Below are 18,387 nucleotides of genomic sequence, written 5' to 3'. Positions count from 1 at the left end.
CCTAATAACCCCAATCGTAGAGACATGAAAACCCCCTTTCAAAGTCAAAACGTGTTTTATATGCCAAAGGGTATTTTCGTCCAGCATTTACTGACAAGACAGATTTTGTCCCCCATTGGTAATTTCTGAAAAGCCTGGGTCCAGTTGATAATTCTGCCTAATGTTTGTCCCCCATTGGTAATTGGTCCTTTTTATAATCGTACCTCCGTAGGGTCCTTTTCAGAGTTTTTATAATCTTACTGCCATAGGGTAGAGATTTCTAAAAGCCTGGATTTCACTTAAAATCTAGGATAATGGATTGTAAAATCCAGAATTTTACATTGCTTTCAAACTAAAACCTGGATTCTAAAATTCACGTATCCAAACCATGGTTTTAAATTTCCGTGGAGACCGAAACCGAAATTTCATTTTTCGCCATTTACCCGATTAAATACCATTATTTTTATTTTTTTTAAAAGTGTTACAAAATTTCGGAATTTCGTCGGCGAAAATTAGGTCCTGAATTTCGAACCAAATTACCAAATTTCGGACCGAAATTTCGGATTTCGCCAAAAAGTTTTCGGTGGGGTCCGAAACACTTACCGAAACCGAAATTTTAAACCATGATCCAAACAGCCTAACTATTACGTTGTAAAACAACTTTGTATACAGTCTTCACTCCCGTGAGAAGTTTTTCTGCAATTTCTTGTAAAAATCTGGTTTTATTAGGAAATTTTCACCGGTACAAACAATTTTTGGGTGCCATAGAATCTGTGTTGATTCTCCTCTTTTAAGCAGTTTAACTGCCTAAGGAATCAAGGATCTTGTTTTTCCTTATTGGCTGGCCGTGATCCCGGAGAAATATATGATGAGTGGGCGTATGAACACGTACTCATCATCCCATCCTTGAACAGAAAATTCATAATTGGTAACCAAACAACTCATGGAAAATGAAAATGACTACATTATTTTCCCACTTTTTAAACCTTTTTCGTGGCAACCATAATTCCTTAAAGTCATCAGAATCCAATTAAAACATAGTTCTGGCTCATCAGCAAATAGCCTAAAAGTGGAGTGCCTCTTTTGATACAACAGATTATCTTAAGTTACCCACAAAAGAGGGAAATTTTTACATCTATGGTCAATGTTTGAAAATGTGGAACACTACTTTGTTCATATTGTTTGACACAACCTCTTCATTGAGATCGTTAATTTAGAACAATCCTTTCTCTATCTTTAGAAATATAGCCATTTATGATCAAGGTTTAACTTAACCCTGAGTTATGGATGATGAATTTAAATATGATTATTTGCAAATAATGGTAGAAATTGATTTAGAAATGAGATAATCAATGGGCTCTAAAGAGGCAAATAATATGACAAATAGTGTTTTTAAATGATAATCAATTTTGGCGGCATCCAAAGTGGCCCTAAATTTATGAGTTCATCACAAAATAACAATTTGTTAAGATATGATCTTGCTAATTAACCTTGCGTCCAATACAACATACATGTGGGATCACAGCCATTGATTTGGTGTATCCCCTTGGGGCAACCAACATTATCCTAATCCAATGTCACATGCACACCCCATTTGTATGATCAATGCTGACAAACATCAACAGCTTAGCTTTCTTTCTGGCGCTTCTAAAGACAATTTACTAAAGGAAAGTTTACATTTTACAAGGTTTTAAACAACCTCAAAGGCCCCCAGTACATATAGTATAGATAAATGTATTTAATATCTATTGAGAAATTTACATGTATGAGTTATTTAATAGCTATAAAGGAATTTTCATTTATTGGGTATTTAACCACTAAGGCTTTGTTTCTTTCGACATAAAATAAATTACGTTTTCGAGAAAAAAGTCTCAAAACACTAGTAAAAATCTCAAATCATTCTAAAAACAATTATAAAATTACATTTCCAATGCACTTCAATGAGTGCCTCTCCCAATTTTACTGTTTCTCCCTAGAAACCTTACATTTACAAGGTTTTAAATAACCTGAATTGAGGGCCACCCAAAGTTTTCCCACCATTAAACATAGTATAGATTGATGATGTTATTTAAAATCTGCCAAGATTATCACATTGTCTCAGCTCTACACATCACATCACTATCTATACATTTATTGGAAAATATCAGCTACGACCACATCATGTAAATCAACCATAGTATATAACCCTATTTTAACCCAAAATAGAATCACAAGGAAATATAGAGTATATGCAGACAGTCAGTTTTATTTCATTATTAGGTAAAGAAAGAAAATGTCTCTGAGATCCTAACCACTAATTAAATGACCTGAAAATGTCTCTGAGATCCAAAGGATTTCAGGGAGAAAAGAAATGGCTCACCTTAGTTTCTCTTTGATTTCTTGTCATCTGGTTGAGAGGATTTCAGGCCAACGAGTTTAAGACAACGGCTTTGTTGAGTTGTGTTCAGTTGAGTTGGTTGAGAGGATGGCCCCGGGATATCAGCAGGGAAAGAGGACAGCTCCGGCGTCTCAACAATGAAATCGTCTACAGAAAAAAAGGATATCAATATCGGATAGACAATAAAACTTAAAGAGATTTTCTGAATCTCCAGAGAGGCCAAATTACGATGAAAAACAAAATTTACTTCATTCTTAATGTGGGTTTTCACCACGGGGATGCAAATCCTTGGATAAGCTATTCCTGGGATTGGCTATCCTGCTTGGATAAGTTTGTCATGAAATTTTCATGTCAGCTGTTCCCCAATTTTGGTATGCTAATATTTTATATGAGAACAAAGGTCAACATGAACAAAGGATAGCAAGTCTATCCAAGGATAAAATAACCCCTGCTTGCTATCCTATGGAGAACAACCCAATTATATTGCTTATAATTTATGTACAGTTAGAAAAACAGAGACCCACAACCGAGTTGGTAGGAGATGCAAGAAGTAAAACAGTAAAAAGCAAAGAAACAATATGTACAGTCAAACGTTTCTAAGAGGTAAGAGAGAACAATAAAGTTTTCAGAACTGTATCTTTCTTTTCCATAGTTAAGATGATGTTCTCATCCGTGGACGTAAGCATTTTGGCCGAACCACATAAAAATTTGGTATTCATTTTGTGGTTTGCTTTTATTTCTCCATTTCCATTTCTTTTGTGCACCATTGGATCGGGGATTTCGCATTTACTTGCCTTATTTACACCCCCTTTTGATAGATGTCTATTTATTTACAGCTTTTCTCCATTGGCCGTTGAAGGTACTTCGGAATTGTAACAGGCAATAAATGAAGTTCAAACCAAAGATGCCAAGGTGAAAAGCAATGTGAGAAGCTCTGCAGGAAGCGAGGGGTCTAAAAAAAGAGAAAGTGAGTGAAGCAAAAAGCATTAAGGAAGAAATGGGGAAGATAAAGAGAAAACATGTGGAAAAGCCTTATGAGATGTGGACATGATGGAAAACACCATCATGATCAGGAAGACACCTCTGTGTTTGTCTCTAACTCAGAAGTAGAACCTGGATCTGTTTGTGATTCAGAAAATCAGTTTTCTGATGAAGAAACAGAGAATGAAGAAGAGAAGAAACAAGAAGATGGTGAAGTAGATCACCCTCAACAGAAGAAAAATGAAACCCCCCATCATAGGACTTCTAAACCCCCAAAGGTTGAGAAGTTGAGGAAGAGCATGAGAGCAAGGAAATTTAGCCAAAAGATGAAAGAAGTCTTTGATCACTAGGGGCTAAAATGGGGCCAGGCTCTAGAGTTCACGTGTATTCTCTCTTGTTGTGCTCGTCTTAAGTTTTGATTTCAAGGGTAGTATGTCCTTGTTTGTTCGGCCCCCTTCTTTAGCCATTGTTCTAAGGTTTGGGGCAACGTCTTCTCCCTTTTATTGTAACATCTTTCTTTAATCAATATACTGGTAGGGGTCCGCCTAACCCCAGCTTACCGATTAAAAAAAAAAGATGTGGACATGATGTTATATATTATAAAAATTATATTATATTCCTAATAATGAATTTTAAAGGGAAAAGTCAATATCTTGAGAATTGTGATCAGGGATAGGATTACGAGTAGTTAAAATTGTCATTAGATCTGATTCGATTTATGAGTTCTAGAGATTTATAGTTCTACAAGATGGATGCTTTATTCATTTAGATTTAATATTAATTTTTTAGAAATAAATAAGTTTTATTTGAAATTTAAAAGGAGATTTTAAAGTTTTGAGATGTATTTAAAAGGAGTTTCAAGTTTTAAATGCCCTCATTTGGCATTACCAAAAAGGAAATCACTCTTTTAAGAGTTAGTACTCATATAAATAAGAAGCGTACTCTTAATTAAGATGAAGCATGCTGTGGAAACACTCACTTAATTTGGGAAGCGAGAAGAATTTAGCTTCCAAAGCAAGCTTTTGGCCCAGCTAGGGAGCTAATGGTGATTATGGTTTCAACATTGGGTATGGCCTATTTATATGGTAATAGCTAAATTGTCTGAAGAAGAAGCACTATTTCTTAACTTCAGTTTAACTGTCATTAGGGGAAAGATAAGAGAAAATATGATTCGGTTTACCTATCTTATCATGCTCTTGGGGATTGAGCGAAAAGTCTAGGTCAGACGGCAGGAGCAACGACTTGTTAGATCCTCCCATAGCAAAATCTGAAAAAAGGAAACCCAAACAAGCAATGGATTAGGAAACTAACGGAAAAATTGCATAAAGAGATCTTGACTTTTAGGAGCATGGACCTCATGAGCATAATTCACAAAACCTACTGATCCCTCAAAAAATTCATAAATACTACCACTTGAACATAGCTTAATAGTAAAAATAAATTAATCAAGAAAGGCTAGAAATAGCCTGTGTAATGGATCGAGGCACGTCGGAAATGACGCTCTCTTTAGAGTCAAAACGCCCCCGTCTGCACTGGGTTCGCCAGCGTTTGACTCCCAAGATTCCTTCAAGATCTCTTCCGTGCAGGGAATTGATCTTACAAACTCGTCAATTGCCCGTATAGCAAAAACAACAAAAAATAAAAGATAAAGATCCAAACGAAAAATCCATGGGGGGTTTTTCAAAGGGAGAAAGCAATATTTTTGGGAAGAGATATTACGAAGATGCAGGCGTGCTTTCTCACACGTATCTATATATCGGTAGAGAAATTCAGTAGAGATATTTCAAGAGTGGACATTTCATACGTTCCAAAAATCTCTCCCACTCCCCAAAATATCTCATCACGTTTTACACCTTGTAACTTCCCTAATAAATAGGAAAGGAAGGGTGAGACGTTACAAACGTCTCCACTATCTCCTAAAATCTCTCCCATTTGTAACTTACCAAAAAATGAGAGAAAATAGAAAAGGTCATTAAAGCAATTTTAATTTTAAATCATAAAAAATCTAACAATCCCCCACATGATTTAAAATTTAAAATAAACAGGCAAGCGACTTTACTGTACAATGGGTGCAGGTGTCTTCCGGACTTGAACCTACACTTAGTGTTAGCAAGTTTCTATTTGAAGAAGCCGTAGTGAACTAAGTCTTGAACTGGGTCCTTGAGTTCAGACTTCATCTTACCACACACACAGTACGGGCAATTTTTGAGTTCTAGCGGTTTGGCCCTTTATGGTCATGAGCCCAAATCTTGTTTCATGAGTGTCTTTAGGGAGTAGCCCAGCTTCCCACAGTAGCGACCATACTACCACACTCACATAGGTGAGTCCTCCAAGGGTGTTCTGTGACCTACACCCTGCAGAATTCTGCCTTGGACTGATTAAGAGATATACTCAACCTAAAGCCGTCACAGTCATGAGCACTATCACCATAGGAATGAGACTAGGAAATACTCCTCAAAAAATTAACGCTCCTCCTAGACACCCTACAACTTTGCTTTTACCCATTGAACCTCCTTCATGGGATCTCCAATCATAAAGGTTGGGTGTCCACTGCAGTGACTAACTTGTGGGCTTTAGTCTCATTCCCCTCAATGATCTGTCACTAGTCTGAGCTAGTCATTTTTTCTTTTTTTTTAATTATATTGCTTTCAGACTTTATAAAGTCTAAAGCCATCACTCTTTTGAGAGAGTTATAATTTATGTGTGGCTAAAGCACTTTTCACGTTATGAATGTGGAAATGAAATATTCATTATCAATATTCACCCATGATATGGATATCCACCATATCCAACATGATAATCAAATGTTACGAGCAATACAAAATATCTAGTTTATAGACATGCAAAGAACATCAAGTCAAATGCATTGCATAGGCACTTTAATCACATGCAAAGAACATCAAGTCAAATGCATTGCATAGGCACTTTAATCATCTGTTTATTTTTTAATTCATCATATGCTCATAAGTTTCAGTCAAGCAACAATTTTAAATACCCCCACATGCATAGGTAATTACCCCCACATTTAAGAGCATTATTTGAAAAATGACAACTTATTTCCATTTATGCTAATGTGCACATATCAATATGAGTGCCAATAAGATTTACTTATTCCCAAATAACTATGTTAGAAAGATCTTTCTTTGTAGAATACTATATACTGTGGTGTATAATTGACTACACTCTTTGATCAAACCGTCCTTATCTAACTTCTACTTTCAAATTTCCACATATGCAATTTTCATAACAGAAAGGCACAAAAAATGTTTTCGCAAATGCTATTACAGTAGCAACCAATGGTGTTTTTTTTTATTTTATATAACGTAGAATTCACTTGAAGCCATCATTTTTAATAGACCAGGCATAGCAAAGTTTTTACCAGTAGTTAGTGAATGACTAAAAAAATACTTGATATTTGCTAGTATCTCAAGCAGATATAACAGTAGTCAACAGGTAGTAAGCAAATCAGATAAAGCCAACCAAGAGTTTTACAGAAAATTGAAATGTACCATATGCCCACATCCAAAGGCCAAAGGTTTGGCATTTGTCGAGCAAATTGGGCAATGAAAATTTAACACAGTAGAGGGTGCTTTACCACTCTCTGGAAAGGGTGGCATTAACAATATTATGAGCTATTGTTTCTAGGCACTCCCGAAGGAGTTTCTGTGCTTTCAGGAAATAGGTAGTTTCAATTTCTTAGGGCATCTCCTTTCTATTCAAGTATGTCTTTACAAAATATGCTAATTTAAAGGCTCTTTTTCCTGCCTTGACTCAAGGAAAATGCACTATTGATAGCCTCTTAGGAAGTTAGCCTCTTAGGCACTCAAGGAAAATGCACTATTGACTCAAGGAAAATGCACTATTAATTTATTTTTACTATTTTGATAGATTAGATCTATATTAATTAATATTAACAGAAATTCCTAAAGATAGATTTCTTAACAAAAATCTCCAACAATTTTAGAGTCAAAACGCCCCCGTCTGCACTGGGTTTGCCGGCGTTTGGCTCCCAAGATTCAACCATCCTTCAAGATCTCTTCCGTGAAGGGAATTGAGCTCACAAACTTGTCAATCGCCCGTATCGCAAAAACAATAAAAAATAAAAGATAAAGATCCAAACGAAAAATCCATGGGAGGTTTTTCAAAGGGAGAAAGCAATATTTTTGGGAAGAGATATTAGGAAGATGCAGGCGTGCTTTCTCACACATATCTATATATCAGTAGAGAAAGCCGTTAGAGATATTTCAAGAGTAGACGTTTCATACGTTCCAAAAATCTCTCCCACTCCCCAAAATATTTCATCACGTTTTACACCTTGTAACTTCCCTAATAAATAGGAAAGGAAGGGTGAGACGTTACAAACGTCTCCACTATCTCCTAAAATCTCTCCCATTTGTAACTTACCAAAAAATGAGAGAAAATAGAAAAGGTAATTAAGCAATTTTAATTTTAAATCATAAAAAATCTAACATCTGCAGTCTATAGCTGTTCGGAAATGGTAACCATTCAAAACAAAAACAAATAAAATAAATAAGCAAGGGTGTGTAATCATTCTTGTCATTTTGCCATTCCGCGACAAAATAAGCAAGGGTGTTTTCTGGTCACAGCATTTTATGGAATGGTTGGGTCACTTTTACAAAAACTGAACCAGGATATAAACCAGGGAAATGATATTATCCACCCTCAAATCATTTTAGATAATGATACTTCTATCTTTATTTTGAAATTTTAAATTGTCAACCACAACAGTGTCAAATAAAGCAAGGACTGTCACAATCAAAACGGGGGACTGGGAATATCAATTCCCTTAAACAACATTACTGACATGACCTTTATTGAACCAAATTATACAAGCCACCATGAATTGCAGATTTGACAAAAACGATTACTGAAATGACAAAAATGTTCTTCCTGTAACTTGTTAGGAAAAGAGTCAAGGGATGCTTGCCATTTTCGATGGTATTTCAACAAATTTCATCCTCAAGCTTGCATTAAGAAACTACAAGATTTGAGCAAAAGACTGTAAGACACTGAAAGCTTACCTCCGGTGCTTGTGAAATGACTCAAATCAAAATCTGAGTTGCTGAGAATCCAAGGGATCTGATCCAACGACCCATGGAAGTTACTTGAGGTCCCGGCCCCACCATCTGTTCCCTGATGCAAACCCCCAGTGTTTGCCATATCAGGTGTGAATGTGCCAAGTGCTGATGTGTCAATGTCCATGTTCGACATCTCTGACGCAGTAAAAGGAAAATGGCCACTGGGTGCTACTGGCGCAGGACCCCCAGCCATGCCCGACAGGGATGACATGGCATTGCATGGATGGGTAACAGGTGCCACATCAGCTGCGACATTGTTCATCATCCCACTTCAAGAAAAAGAATAGACACTGTAATTAGCATAGCAAGCATGGAAAAGTTGATTAGTTTGAAGTGAAGCATAAAATGGACAAAAAGCAAAATTTCAATAGTTTAAATCTATTTATGAGCACAAAAAAAGTGGAAGTCACTGTTGTCATTTACTATGCTGGTGAAGTTGTTGCTTATCTAGTTAGCTAGGAAATTATATCATATTTCATTGAGCTGTGTACCTTAAACAGTACATCCTCCTATTTTTAAATATGATGAATTTCTGAATTAAAACCAACCTGATTAACTTCTAGAAATTAATGATCGAAGAAAAAAATATGCCACCAACTTTTCTTGTAAAAGAGCAGTATCAAGATTCAAACAATTGAAATTTTAAGAGCTAGAGTGATGCAGTTTTCCTTAGAACAGTAAGCTACTGTCAGTCTTGGTCAGTTACATAAATCTATTTTCATTTTCCAGCCTTTAGGATATATTATTCATTTAGCATTGTCATATTGTTATTAATTATAGTTGAGCAAATAAAATTCGAGGAACATCTATTGTAGTTCTAAGGCAACTAAATTAGAAAGCCAGTAATAGGTTACCAGAGTTATGGTTTTGGGCTCCCTCAACCATCGCTATCATACAGACAAAAAGAGGGAAAGCATAAATGAAAATATACAAGGAAACTTCTTACGCATTCCCAGAATTAAGCATAATAGGATGGAAATTGCCCCGTGCAGCTACTCCGTTTACTGAGTGACGGCTGGACGGTCCACAACCCATGGAATCAGGATGAAGATGACCTGTGGCTGGGATTGGAGGCTTCTGCAGAACTGGGCAACCCATAGGTAGATTAGAAATTATACTACAAACAGGTTGACGTTGAATAAGCATGACAATAATGCTAAAGAAACTACAAAGGCTACTGATATTTTGTTTGACACTGAATTAGATGATAAACATACCTGTCAAAAGTTAAACATAATATCACTGCCTCTATCATCATGATATAAATATTTCATAATCGTTTTGTGAATGCATATAACCCAATCAAACTGTGAAAGCCGTAAAGAAACAAGGCATAAACACATAAGGCAAAATTTATGTGGTTCGGATGCATGCCTATGTCCATGGAGGAGATGAGAAGATTTCCACTATCTCTGAGATTAGGGTTCAAGCTTTTCTCTCCGTCACACTCTTAGAATCAGAAACTAAAATCTGTTTCCCGTAAAATAAGCCAGTTGAGATAAAACCCTACAGAACACCACAAGATTTGTGTGGTTCGGCCAAGGAGGAGATGAGAAGATTTACACAATCTCGGAAATTAGGGTTACAGGCTTTTCACTTCATTCATCACTCTTAGAACTCAAAATTGAATTGGTTTCCATAAAATAAGCCATATGAGATAAAACCATGGTTATAAATTTTCGAAGAAACTGACATGAAACGACCTTAATGCTTCCACTTCCATCCCCATCAAATTGCATACCAAAACTGAAACCGCAAGTGTATTAGTGGTATACTATATTAATATATTAACAGTGGATTTTCTAGCGTCCATCGCAAAAGGCATTTCGCAGATGGTCTGTCACACATCATAGCAGCCACACAGGTCATGAGGTCACTGCTCTGACGTGCGACAGACCATCTGCAAAATGCCTTTTGCGATGGACGCTAGCAAATCCCTATTAACTGATATGTACTGAATTATACTGTATTATATATTATTACAAATACAAAATGACATTCATCCTATTCCTGGTAACTTCCCTCACTCAACTCGAAATTCGTGATGTTTCATTTGGGAAAGCAAAAATCATCTCTGTTATTTCTTTAGATGATCAATACACTTGCAAATGATAGAATTTTAAGTTGAAACTTTAGGAGATATTAGATTAAGGACAAATACACACTTGGAAACCATCACATAAGCAAGACAATTATCCATAATGGTTAAATTGAACACCTAGTGGCATGCATTGTCACACATGTCTGATAATTCAGTACGTATCACATTTCACATGTAATGCATATACATATTTATATATAATGCATACGGTATGTGACGGGAGCCAATGAAACTTGTGGCACTTTGGGGTACTTCATCAGAAATTGTTGACGCTGGAGCAAGTTATTGAACATGTTGATCTGCTTTTTCAGCTTTAAACGTATGTAGTAAGCCTTGAAAAAATCAGCATTTTCTTCTTCCAGTCTCTCCCATACTGAATTAATAAGAAAGAGTATCAGACTATAATGCAAGCATTTAAAATCAACAGATGAAGAGATCAGGTTCTACAAGGTGGATTTCAACTTGTCTGTGCATGTGGGTGTCCAAGTGCACTTATCCGCTTGGGTTTGTTAGAAAGAGGGAACACAAGAGCTCTCCTTAAAGAAAGTATTAAGATTTTCAGGTGTAACTTTTAATAAGACATTGGAAGAGGTTGGGGATGGATAAAAATAAAGGATTCCATGACATAAAAGAGTTTTCCTTGACTTACCAACACACGTAAATGCAGGCTCTATCTTTGCTTGACTCGAGAGAATTTTTACCACCTCTTCTTTATTCATATACAATTGTAGACAGTGTTCTATCAGATTCTTTACCTACAAATCATTAAACTAAAGAGATCAAAACCTTGATTGGAAAAAGATGGATTCAGTTAAACTCCCTTTCCAAAATCAATAGCAGCTTTCAAGTTACTCATTATACATAGTTAATAACTTGTCTTACACGGTCAAGGTCTTCACAAGAGACCTTCATGGCATTTCTTGAAATGGATATCGAATCTACGTCTATAACAGGAACCTTAGTTGCAGGCTTGTTTTGTTGCTCACTTTGGGATTCATGGGACACTTGTGATGGGGGTGCTATTTCTGGTATGCATTGGGGATCCTGTGGAAATATTGTCAGATGTAATGGAAGTACTCAACCATTGTAAAAATGCATTTCATAAAAAAATTAATGCAGAAAACAAATCAGATTGAATGAGCTTATGATGAAGAGGACATATATATAAGACCAAACAACTTTGACTGTCCCGATTTATGACCTCGTCAACCGAGTACTCAGCCACGTTGTGCCGAGTCGACTGGGATTTTCTTCGGCCACGTTTCGCGCCGCATCCTTACTTTTAAACATTGATTAAAAGGACAACAAAGAGACAAAAAATGGAATGAAGGATCCAATCCTGATAATGATTACATAGGTAAAAACCAAATCCAAGAGTATAGGATACAGAAAGCATGAGAACTGATTTGAGATTTTGCGCGGATTTTAAAAGGACAAAAAACAAACAAAAACCGGAATAAAGGATCTAATCCTGATAATAATTTCAAAGATCAAAACCAAATCCAAGAGTATAGTGATATGGCAAAGCATGATAACTACCTTATTAAGAGACAAATAATTAAAGAGGAAAAGGGCATGCATTCTACCAATTATGGTCAGAAGATCTTGGCATCCCTGTGTAGCAAAGCATTCACAAAAATGATGCATATGAAAGCATTAACCCCAAAATCAAAATATAAACACACACACATTAACTTAATATTAAATAGCATACCAAGCCATAGCTAGCCAAGCTTTTAACAATCAGGTTTCTTTCTCCTTCTATCCCCCATTCATTAAACCCTAAATCTTTCTATAATAAAAATATTAACAGAAATTCCTATTAGATTATTTGACATAATCTCCAACAGAAACAAGCAAAACAACATGCAGAGTAGATTTTACATGTTGCATAAATAAAGTAGACTAACAACAAACCCTTCACAACATTCCAAACTCCTTATAAACAAAAGAAACTAAAGAAAAACATACGCAAAAAAAAGAAAAAAAAGATCTTTCAAGCATCACATTAGCAAAATTATGAATCACCGCCATGAATTCGAATGAAGTTCACATCAACTAATCAGGACCGTCAAGCGCATCTAGATTCAGATTCAACAAACATAAAACAGAAGAAATCAAGATTTCAGTACAGAATAAGAATCAAAAGCGAAAGCATCAATGAAAAGGTGGTAAGATTCCAAGGAGACTAAAATCTCTACAACTGATTTACACAATCTGCAGAAACTCAATATGGCATTCACAATCCTGAGCCTTTTTCCATCGAATCTTGATAGAATTAAAAAAAAAAAAAAAGGAACATGCAATAGAGAAATTCCTAGAAAAGGTGGTAAAGATTCAAAGGAGAGTAAAATCTTTACAACTGATTTACACAATTCGCAGAAAATCAATACAGCATTCTCAACTCCGTACGTTTTTGAATCGAATCTTCATATCATAAAACAAAAAGAAGGAAGCATGCAATAGAAATAAATTCATCTGATCATTGAGGGATTGAAGAAGCTTACCAAAGAAGCTTTCCTAAGAAGAAGAGAAAGGAAGAAAAAGAGAAACCTGTGCAAAATGATTCTTAAAGCTTTCTTCAATCTCATTGAAAGCATATGGGACGAAAACCGGAGGAGAAAAATAAATGTCGACTAATGCATGCACCACTTTGGTTTATATACCTGTTTTTTCGGAAAAAGAGGCTCTTATTTTTCGGGGTCGTATCTGAACTTTGACACCCCCGATTGGCTCAAGTCTGACTCGGCTTAACGCACCAAGCCGGTTTTATAGGAAAAATCTTTTAAAAACGGAACAAAACTTGGCTGCCACTTGGGGGGTTTTTTTAGGCGGAAGAAAACATAATCTTCCTAAGGACAATCGTACCCTTGCCCAATTTTGTCAGAATGGAAATGAAACCTAAAATCTGGAGAAAATACGCCAAGGACTCCTCAAACCAAGGTTTAAAATTTCAGTTTCGATACCGGTTTCGGACCCATGAAATTACAAAATTTTAAAATTTTGGTCGAAATCTGGTACAAAAACCGAAACAAAATTTTATTCAATATTAAATTTCGGCCAAAATTACCAAAATTTCTGTGAAATATTAAATTAATTTTTTAAAAAACAGATTTTTTGGGTCAAATTTTGGAAAAACCGAAATTTCGGCTGAAATAAATGACCGTTTCGGTTTTGATTGATTTCGGTCGAAATTTAAAACCATGCTCAAAAAGAAAATAACAAAGCAAGGGGTACGATTGTCCTTAAGAAAATTAAGTTTTTTTCCGTCTAAAAATCCGCCAGGTGCCCGACTCCTACTGGCACGTTGAATTGCGTAGGAACCTCCTTGAGTAGCCAAGCAACGGCGTAGCAAATGAACAATTCGGATCATCCTATGAAGTGGGCCAACATTTTTTTGACAGAGAGATAGAGGGAGAGGGGGAGAGAGAGAGAGAGAGATTTACAATAAAACCCCCCTGTAATATATTACTAACAAAACCTATGGATTTGGAAAAAAATCCCCAATTTAAAGGGGCGACCCTAATTTCGAGGGGGCCACATTCAGAAAAAATTGCTACTATCAGTCTCGCACTAAAAATTAGGATGGGATAGCCTATGTTATCCCCCCAAAAAAGGCAAAAAAAAAAAAAAAAAAAACTAGGGATGCAACTTTGGTCAATTTTTTGTGAACTTGACAATTTTTTTGGATTAAGCTTTTACCTTAAAATCGGTTTTGGTTCGGGTTGATTCCAAATATTTTTTAATCCAAAGCTCCACCCAACCCGATTTCTCAAAATAGTATAGATGTTATAATTAAGCTTTTTAACTAACTTTTAACGGGTGTTATCAGTACTTAAGATGCTATCAATATCCAATTAGAAAAGCATAAAATAAAGTGGGCCATTATCAAAATATGGTAATGTGGATATCAGTCCCCAATGTCACTTGGAATTACTGCTGCAATTTGGGTCGGGTCGGGTTGAGCTTTTGCTAAACAGTGAAAGAGAGTCAATCCAAAACCGACCCGATTTTATGGTAAAAGCTCAACCCAAATTCTCAAAAATCAATCCGAGTTGCGCCCCTACTTGAATCAAACTTTTGTCAGCAATTCACCAAGGTGACTTGCTTGTTGACTGCTGAGGGTATTCGAAACATTGTAAGTGTATGGTAAATATAAGTTTCTTTATACCTATTAAATATCTTATGCTCGACGATTATTTAATATCTAACAAATGTAAATATCATTATAACTAGTTATAACATACCTTAGGCCCTGTTCGTTTTAGATTTTGACAATCAATTATGAGGAAAAAACCGAGGATTCCGTTCATGCCCTTTTCGTTTTAGAGTCCAAAAGTGATTATTGGACTCAAAATTAAGTGTGATCTCTTGAGATTGTTTTGGTTATTGATATAATTTCAGCTATTTCAATAAATTAACTTAATTGCCCATTTAGTAGTTAAGCATTCCGATATTAGAAAAGTGACGGCAATTAAAGGGATAAAATACTAGAGAGAATTGTGATAGCCGTCACCATGCCTAAGTGCCAAGTTAATGATTCTCATGTTGAATGGCTCACAGCCGTCCATTACTTCATGCTGCATTTCGATTGCTGGAATCATGAATCGGAATCGACATCCTATTCTGGTTATGGTGTAAATGAAATAGGTAAAAATAAAAATAAAAATATAATTCGAAAAAAAATCCAATAAAGTTTTTATTCTGACTAGGCGAAATCCTCCTGGGGCGGGAAACAGATTCCAACATTTTTCCTCTTTAATTCCGCCTACTGTCTATTCTGCCCCTGGGTTCCACTAGGTAATTCAGAATACCATAACAAATATTTTGGTCCTATTACTGGGTAATTTACTCATTTTTACCTTTTTAGGTACGAGGATATTTTGGTCATTTTATGTTATTCATTTGATTTAGCTGAGGTGGCTGTTCTCTCATGCAAAAGTAAACCACTCTCCAATGCAAAAGTCAGCCGAGAAATTCCTTTTCGCGAAATTCCCTAGCAAATCCCTTAACATAAAGACACAGAAACGCTTTTAAGCTCACTGAAAAACTACGCATCTCATCTCGTAGTCAAAGTGAAGAAAGAAATATTTTCCCAGGCTTTTAAAAGACGAAGAAGCCGAGCCACTTAAAACGGCTAAAATAGGAAACATTGGAAAAAAATGGGACTCATATTTTCAGTTTCTGTTTTGGCGTCTTCCACCCATTCTCCGGGTTCATTGAAATTATTGTTAAACTAGAATTAACAGAGAAGCTTGTGGAAGCGTACCTCCGGCGATGACATTAGATCCTCACGACGAAAATTCCGGCGATCCGTGTCAATCAATCCGTCGATCTCCACACGTCCACGAACAAGAAAGGACTTCTTCTAGTATGTAGACTTCTTCTAATATGTAGAAGACCTTAGGGCTTGATCGATAGAATCGCAGGCTCAGGGACCCTCTTCATGATGGAACTTTAGCTATAATATATGGGATTGTCCCGTATATTTATAGAATTTAGGAACACACAAATTTATGTCCTTCCACACTTCAAACACCCTGGTGTTTTAGAGTTCTTAAACGCTTGGTATTTATGAGTCCCTGTGAGAATAGAACACAAAGTGAACTTTTTATCCTAAGTGGGTCCCACCAAAATGCCAACAATTATCGCCCTGTCAATACAAAACGTCTAAATTAAGGATTCGGTGACAGATACGAACTAAGTAAAATGTCAGCTCCTTTACGTTGCATATATGTTATAGATTCCCATTCCTTTCCTTTTTTGGGCGTCTCTTACCAGAAGTCTTTAATGTACCAACACTTATCTTCTGCCCAGAGAGGAACATTGGCCCTGTTTGGATCGCAAGAAAAACAATTCAGAGGGATTGAGCCTCTAGCTCAATGGTAAAGGCTTTGCTTTCTAACCTAGAGGTAAGAGGTACTATCCGAGCTTACCTTAAAAAACATTTCAACAGAATATTTTCTTAGATTTTTGTTTTTCTTTCCACGAATTAGACGGAATGGTTGAATATTGTCAATTTAATAGGATATTATCATAAAGGATAGTAATATACATGCCCCTTTTAATTACTAGGGACCATGGTTTTAAATTTCAGTTTTGGTCCCAATTTCGGCCGAAATCCCCAAATTTTGGCAGAAATGACCAAAATTTCAGCCGAAATTACTGAAATTTGGTAAACCTGAAATTTCGGATTTCGTGAAATTCCGGTTTCGGTTTCAACTGAAATCCGAAATTTAAAACCATGCTGGGGACAGCCAGCTCTGTACTTCACGTGGGAAGGATTCAAACCATGTACACCGGAGGCTGGAGCTGGCTGTCCCATGTACAGAAAAGGGGCTTATTTATCATCTCCCTATCATAGTTTGATGGTCTCTCTTAGGTAAATATTGTTGAGGCTTGGTTTCTCAACAGATTTTGTAACAAGATCTCCACAGAAAAACCTTACAATATGACAGTTGAATGTCTTAAAATCAGTCACATTAACTAACATTATAAATCAAAATAAAATGATCATGAAAAATCTGTGTTTTTTCAACCACGAATATCGGAAAGCACAAGACGTTTAAGAAAGGAAAAAAAAAAGAGCACAGTGAGTAAAATAAACAGAGTGAATAGTAGAAACTAGAAACTACCTCTTGATTTGTACTGCTCTCGCTGAGAAGTGTGATGACAATTGAGCAGTGATGTAGAGGAGATAAGAAGGTGAGAATTGAGGGGGAAACAAAGAGAAAAAGCATCATTATCTTTTCAAGGATTCATTATCTATATATAGACAATGCTTTTAACTTTCAATCTCCTATAGATTTTCTATTTATTATTGAGGGAAATGATAAATGCGCCCATTTTCATTACTTGGTATACTCAGGTACAGTGTATCTATGAGAGATACACTGCAAAGGTGCTGATGTACTTCATATTTGAAGGAATGAAGTGACCTGATTGAAATTACCTTTTTTAAAGGTACACTGTTACATGTCATTACCGGTTGAGGCTTGGTTTCTCAACCATGAGGTCGCAGGTTCGTCCCAGCTTACCTACGAAAAAAAAGTTATCTTTTGCCATGCATATACAGTACGGAATTTTAGAAATATTTATTTTGTTCCAAACTTTTCCAAAAAAACTCATGCAATCGAAATAGATATTACTTGTCCTTAACTTGGACAAACATTTTGCACTCTTACATGGTTCGTGTTCAGTTATGTTACACGCTGTGTGTAAATTCCACCTTGATCCGTTAATATAATGGGCCGTTAATCTATCGGGACACCAGGTGTGTAAATTGTGAAATTACCAGTTACTCCAAAAGCTTAAGCTGTTGGAGAAAGAAGTTAATAATCTTTTACACTTTAACACTCCCCCTCACGTGTGGCCCTCTTTCTTTGGGTTGCCTACACATGGCACATGTGGGCCCTCTTTTGAGTTTGGTCATTGCATGTAGATTTTTGCTATCAAGGAGGTTTGAACCCAGGCATTTGCTCCGATTCCATGTGAAACTACCAGTTACTCCAAAAGCTTAAGCTGTTGGAGAAAGGCGTTATTAATCTTTTATACTTTAACACAAATTCCACCAAGATATGTTAATCTTTTTTTATGACATAGGGTATCCCTACGCTGTTTAGGGCAGGACTAATCCCTATGATGCATGCAATCACCAGCGTAAACCACGTGCATTGGGTAAGCCCGGGGATTTGAACTCGCGTCTATGTAGAGCATACCCACGGTGCCAGCCGACATGCCAACCCCATACGGGTTTTGATCCATTAATCTATCAGGACACCATGTGTGCAAATTCCACCTTCACCTGTCAATCTGACGGGCATTAATGTTCCTCTCTACATTACTCACAC

General features: G+C 36.3%; 1 protein-coding gene across 4 annotated transcripts; it reads right to left on the bottom strand.

The window, feature by feature from the left end:
* Positions 1 to 1,937: 1,937 nt before the first annotated feature.
* On the bottom strand, positions 1,938 to 17,277 carry LOC143889323 (uncharacterized). Of its 4 annotated transcripts, XM_077393497.1 has the most exons (9): positions 17,173 to 17,277; positions 15,807 to 16,119; positions 11,420 to 11,581; positions 11,187 to 11,292; positions 10,746 to 10,910; positions 9,383 to 9,521; positions 8,380 to 8,705; positions 4,518 to 4,604; positions 1,938 to 2,503 (listed from the first exon to the last, which is right to left on the bottom strand). In XM_077393497.1, the coding sequence occupies exons 2-9, from the start codon at positions 15,819 to 15,821 to the stop codon at positions 2,340 to 2,342; spliced, it is 1,164 nt and encodes a 387-aa protein (XP_077249612.1). In that variant the 5' UTR covers positions 15,822 to 16,119; positions 17,173 to 17,277; the 3' UTR covers positions 1,938 to 2,339. The 4 variants fall into 4 exon arrangements, with proteins under 4 accessions (XP_077249612.1, XP_077249611.1, XP_077249613.1 ...); XM_077393496.1 differs by lacking the exons at positions 15,807 to 16,119; positions 17,173 to 17,277 and adding an exon at positions 13,045 to 13,149; XM_077393498.1 differs by lacking the exons at positions 4,518 to 4,604; positions 15,807 to 16,119; positions 17,173 to 17,277 and adding an exon at positions 13,045 to 13,149.
* Positions 17,278 to 18,387: the final 1,110 nt, after the last annotated feature.

This window comes from Tasmannia lanceolata, unplaced genomic scaffold (genome assembly GCF_043159265.1).
Source record: "Tasmannia lanceolata isolate RefF3 unplaced genomic scaffold, GAP_Taslan_0.1 ptg000013l, whole genome shotgun sequence".
Classification (NCBI taxonomy): Eukaryota; Viridiplantae; Streptophyta; class Magnoliopsida; order Canellales; family Winteraceae; genus Tasmannia; species Tasmannia lanceolata.
This window is presented reverse-complemented; position numbering and strand designations above follow the sequence as displayed.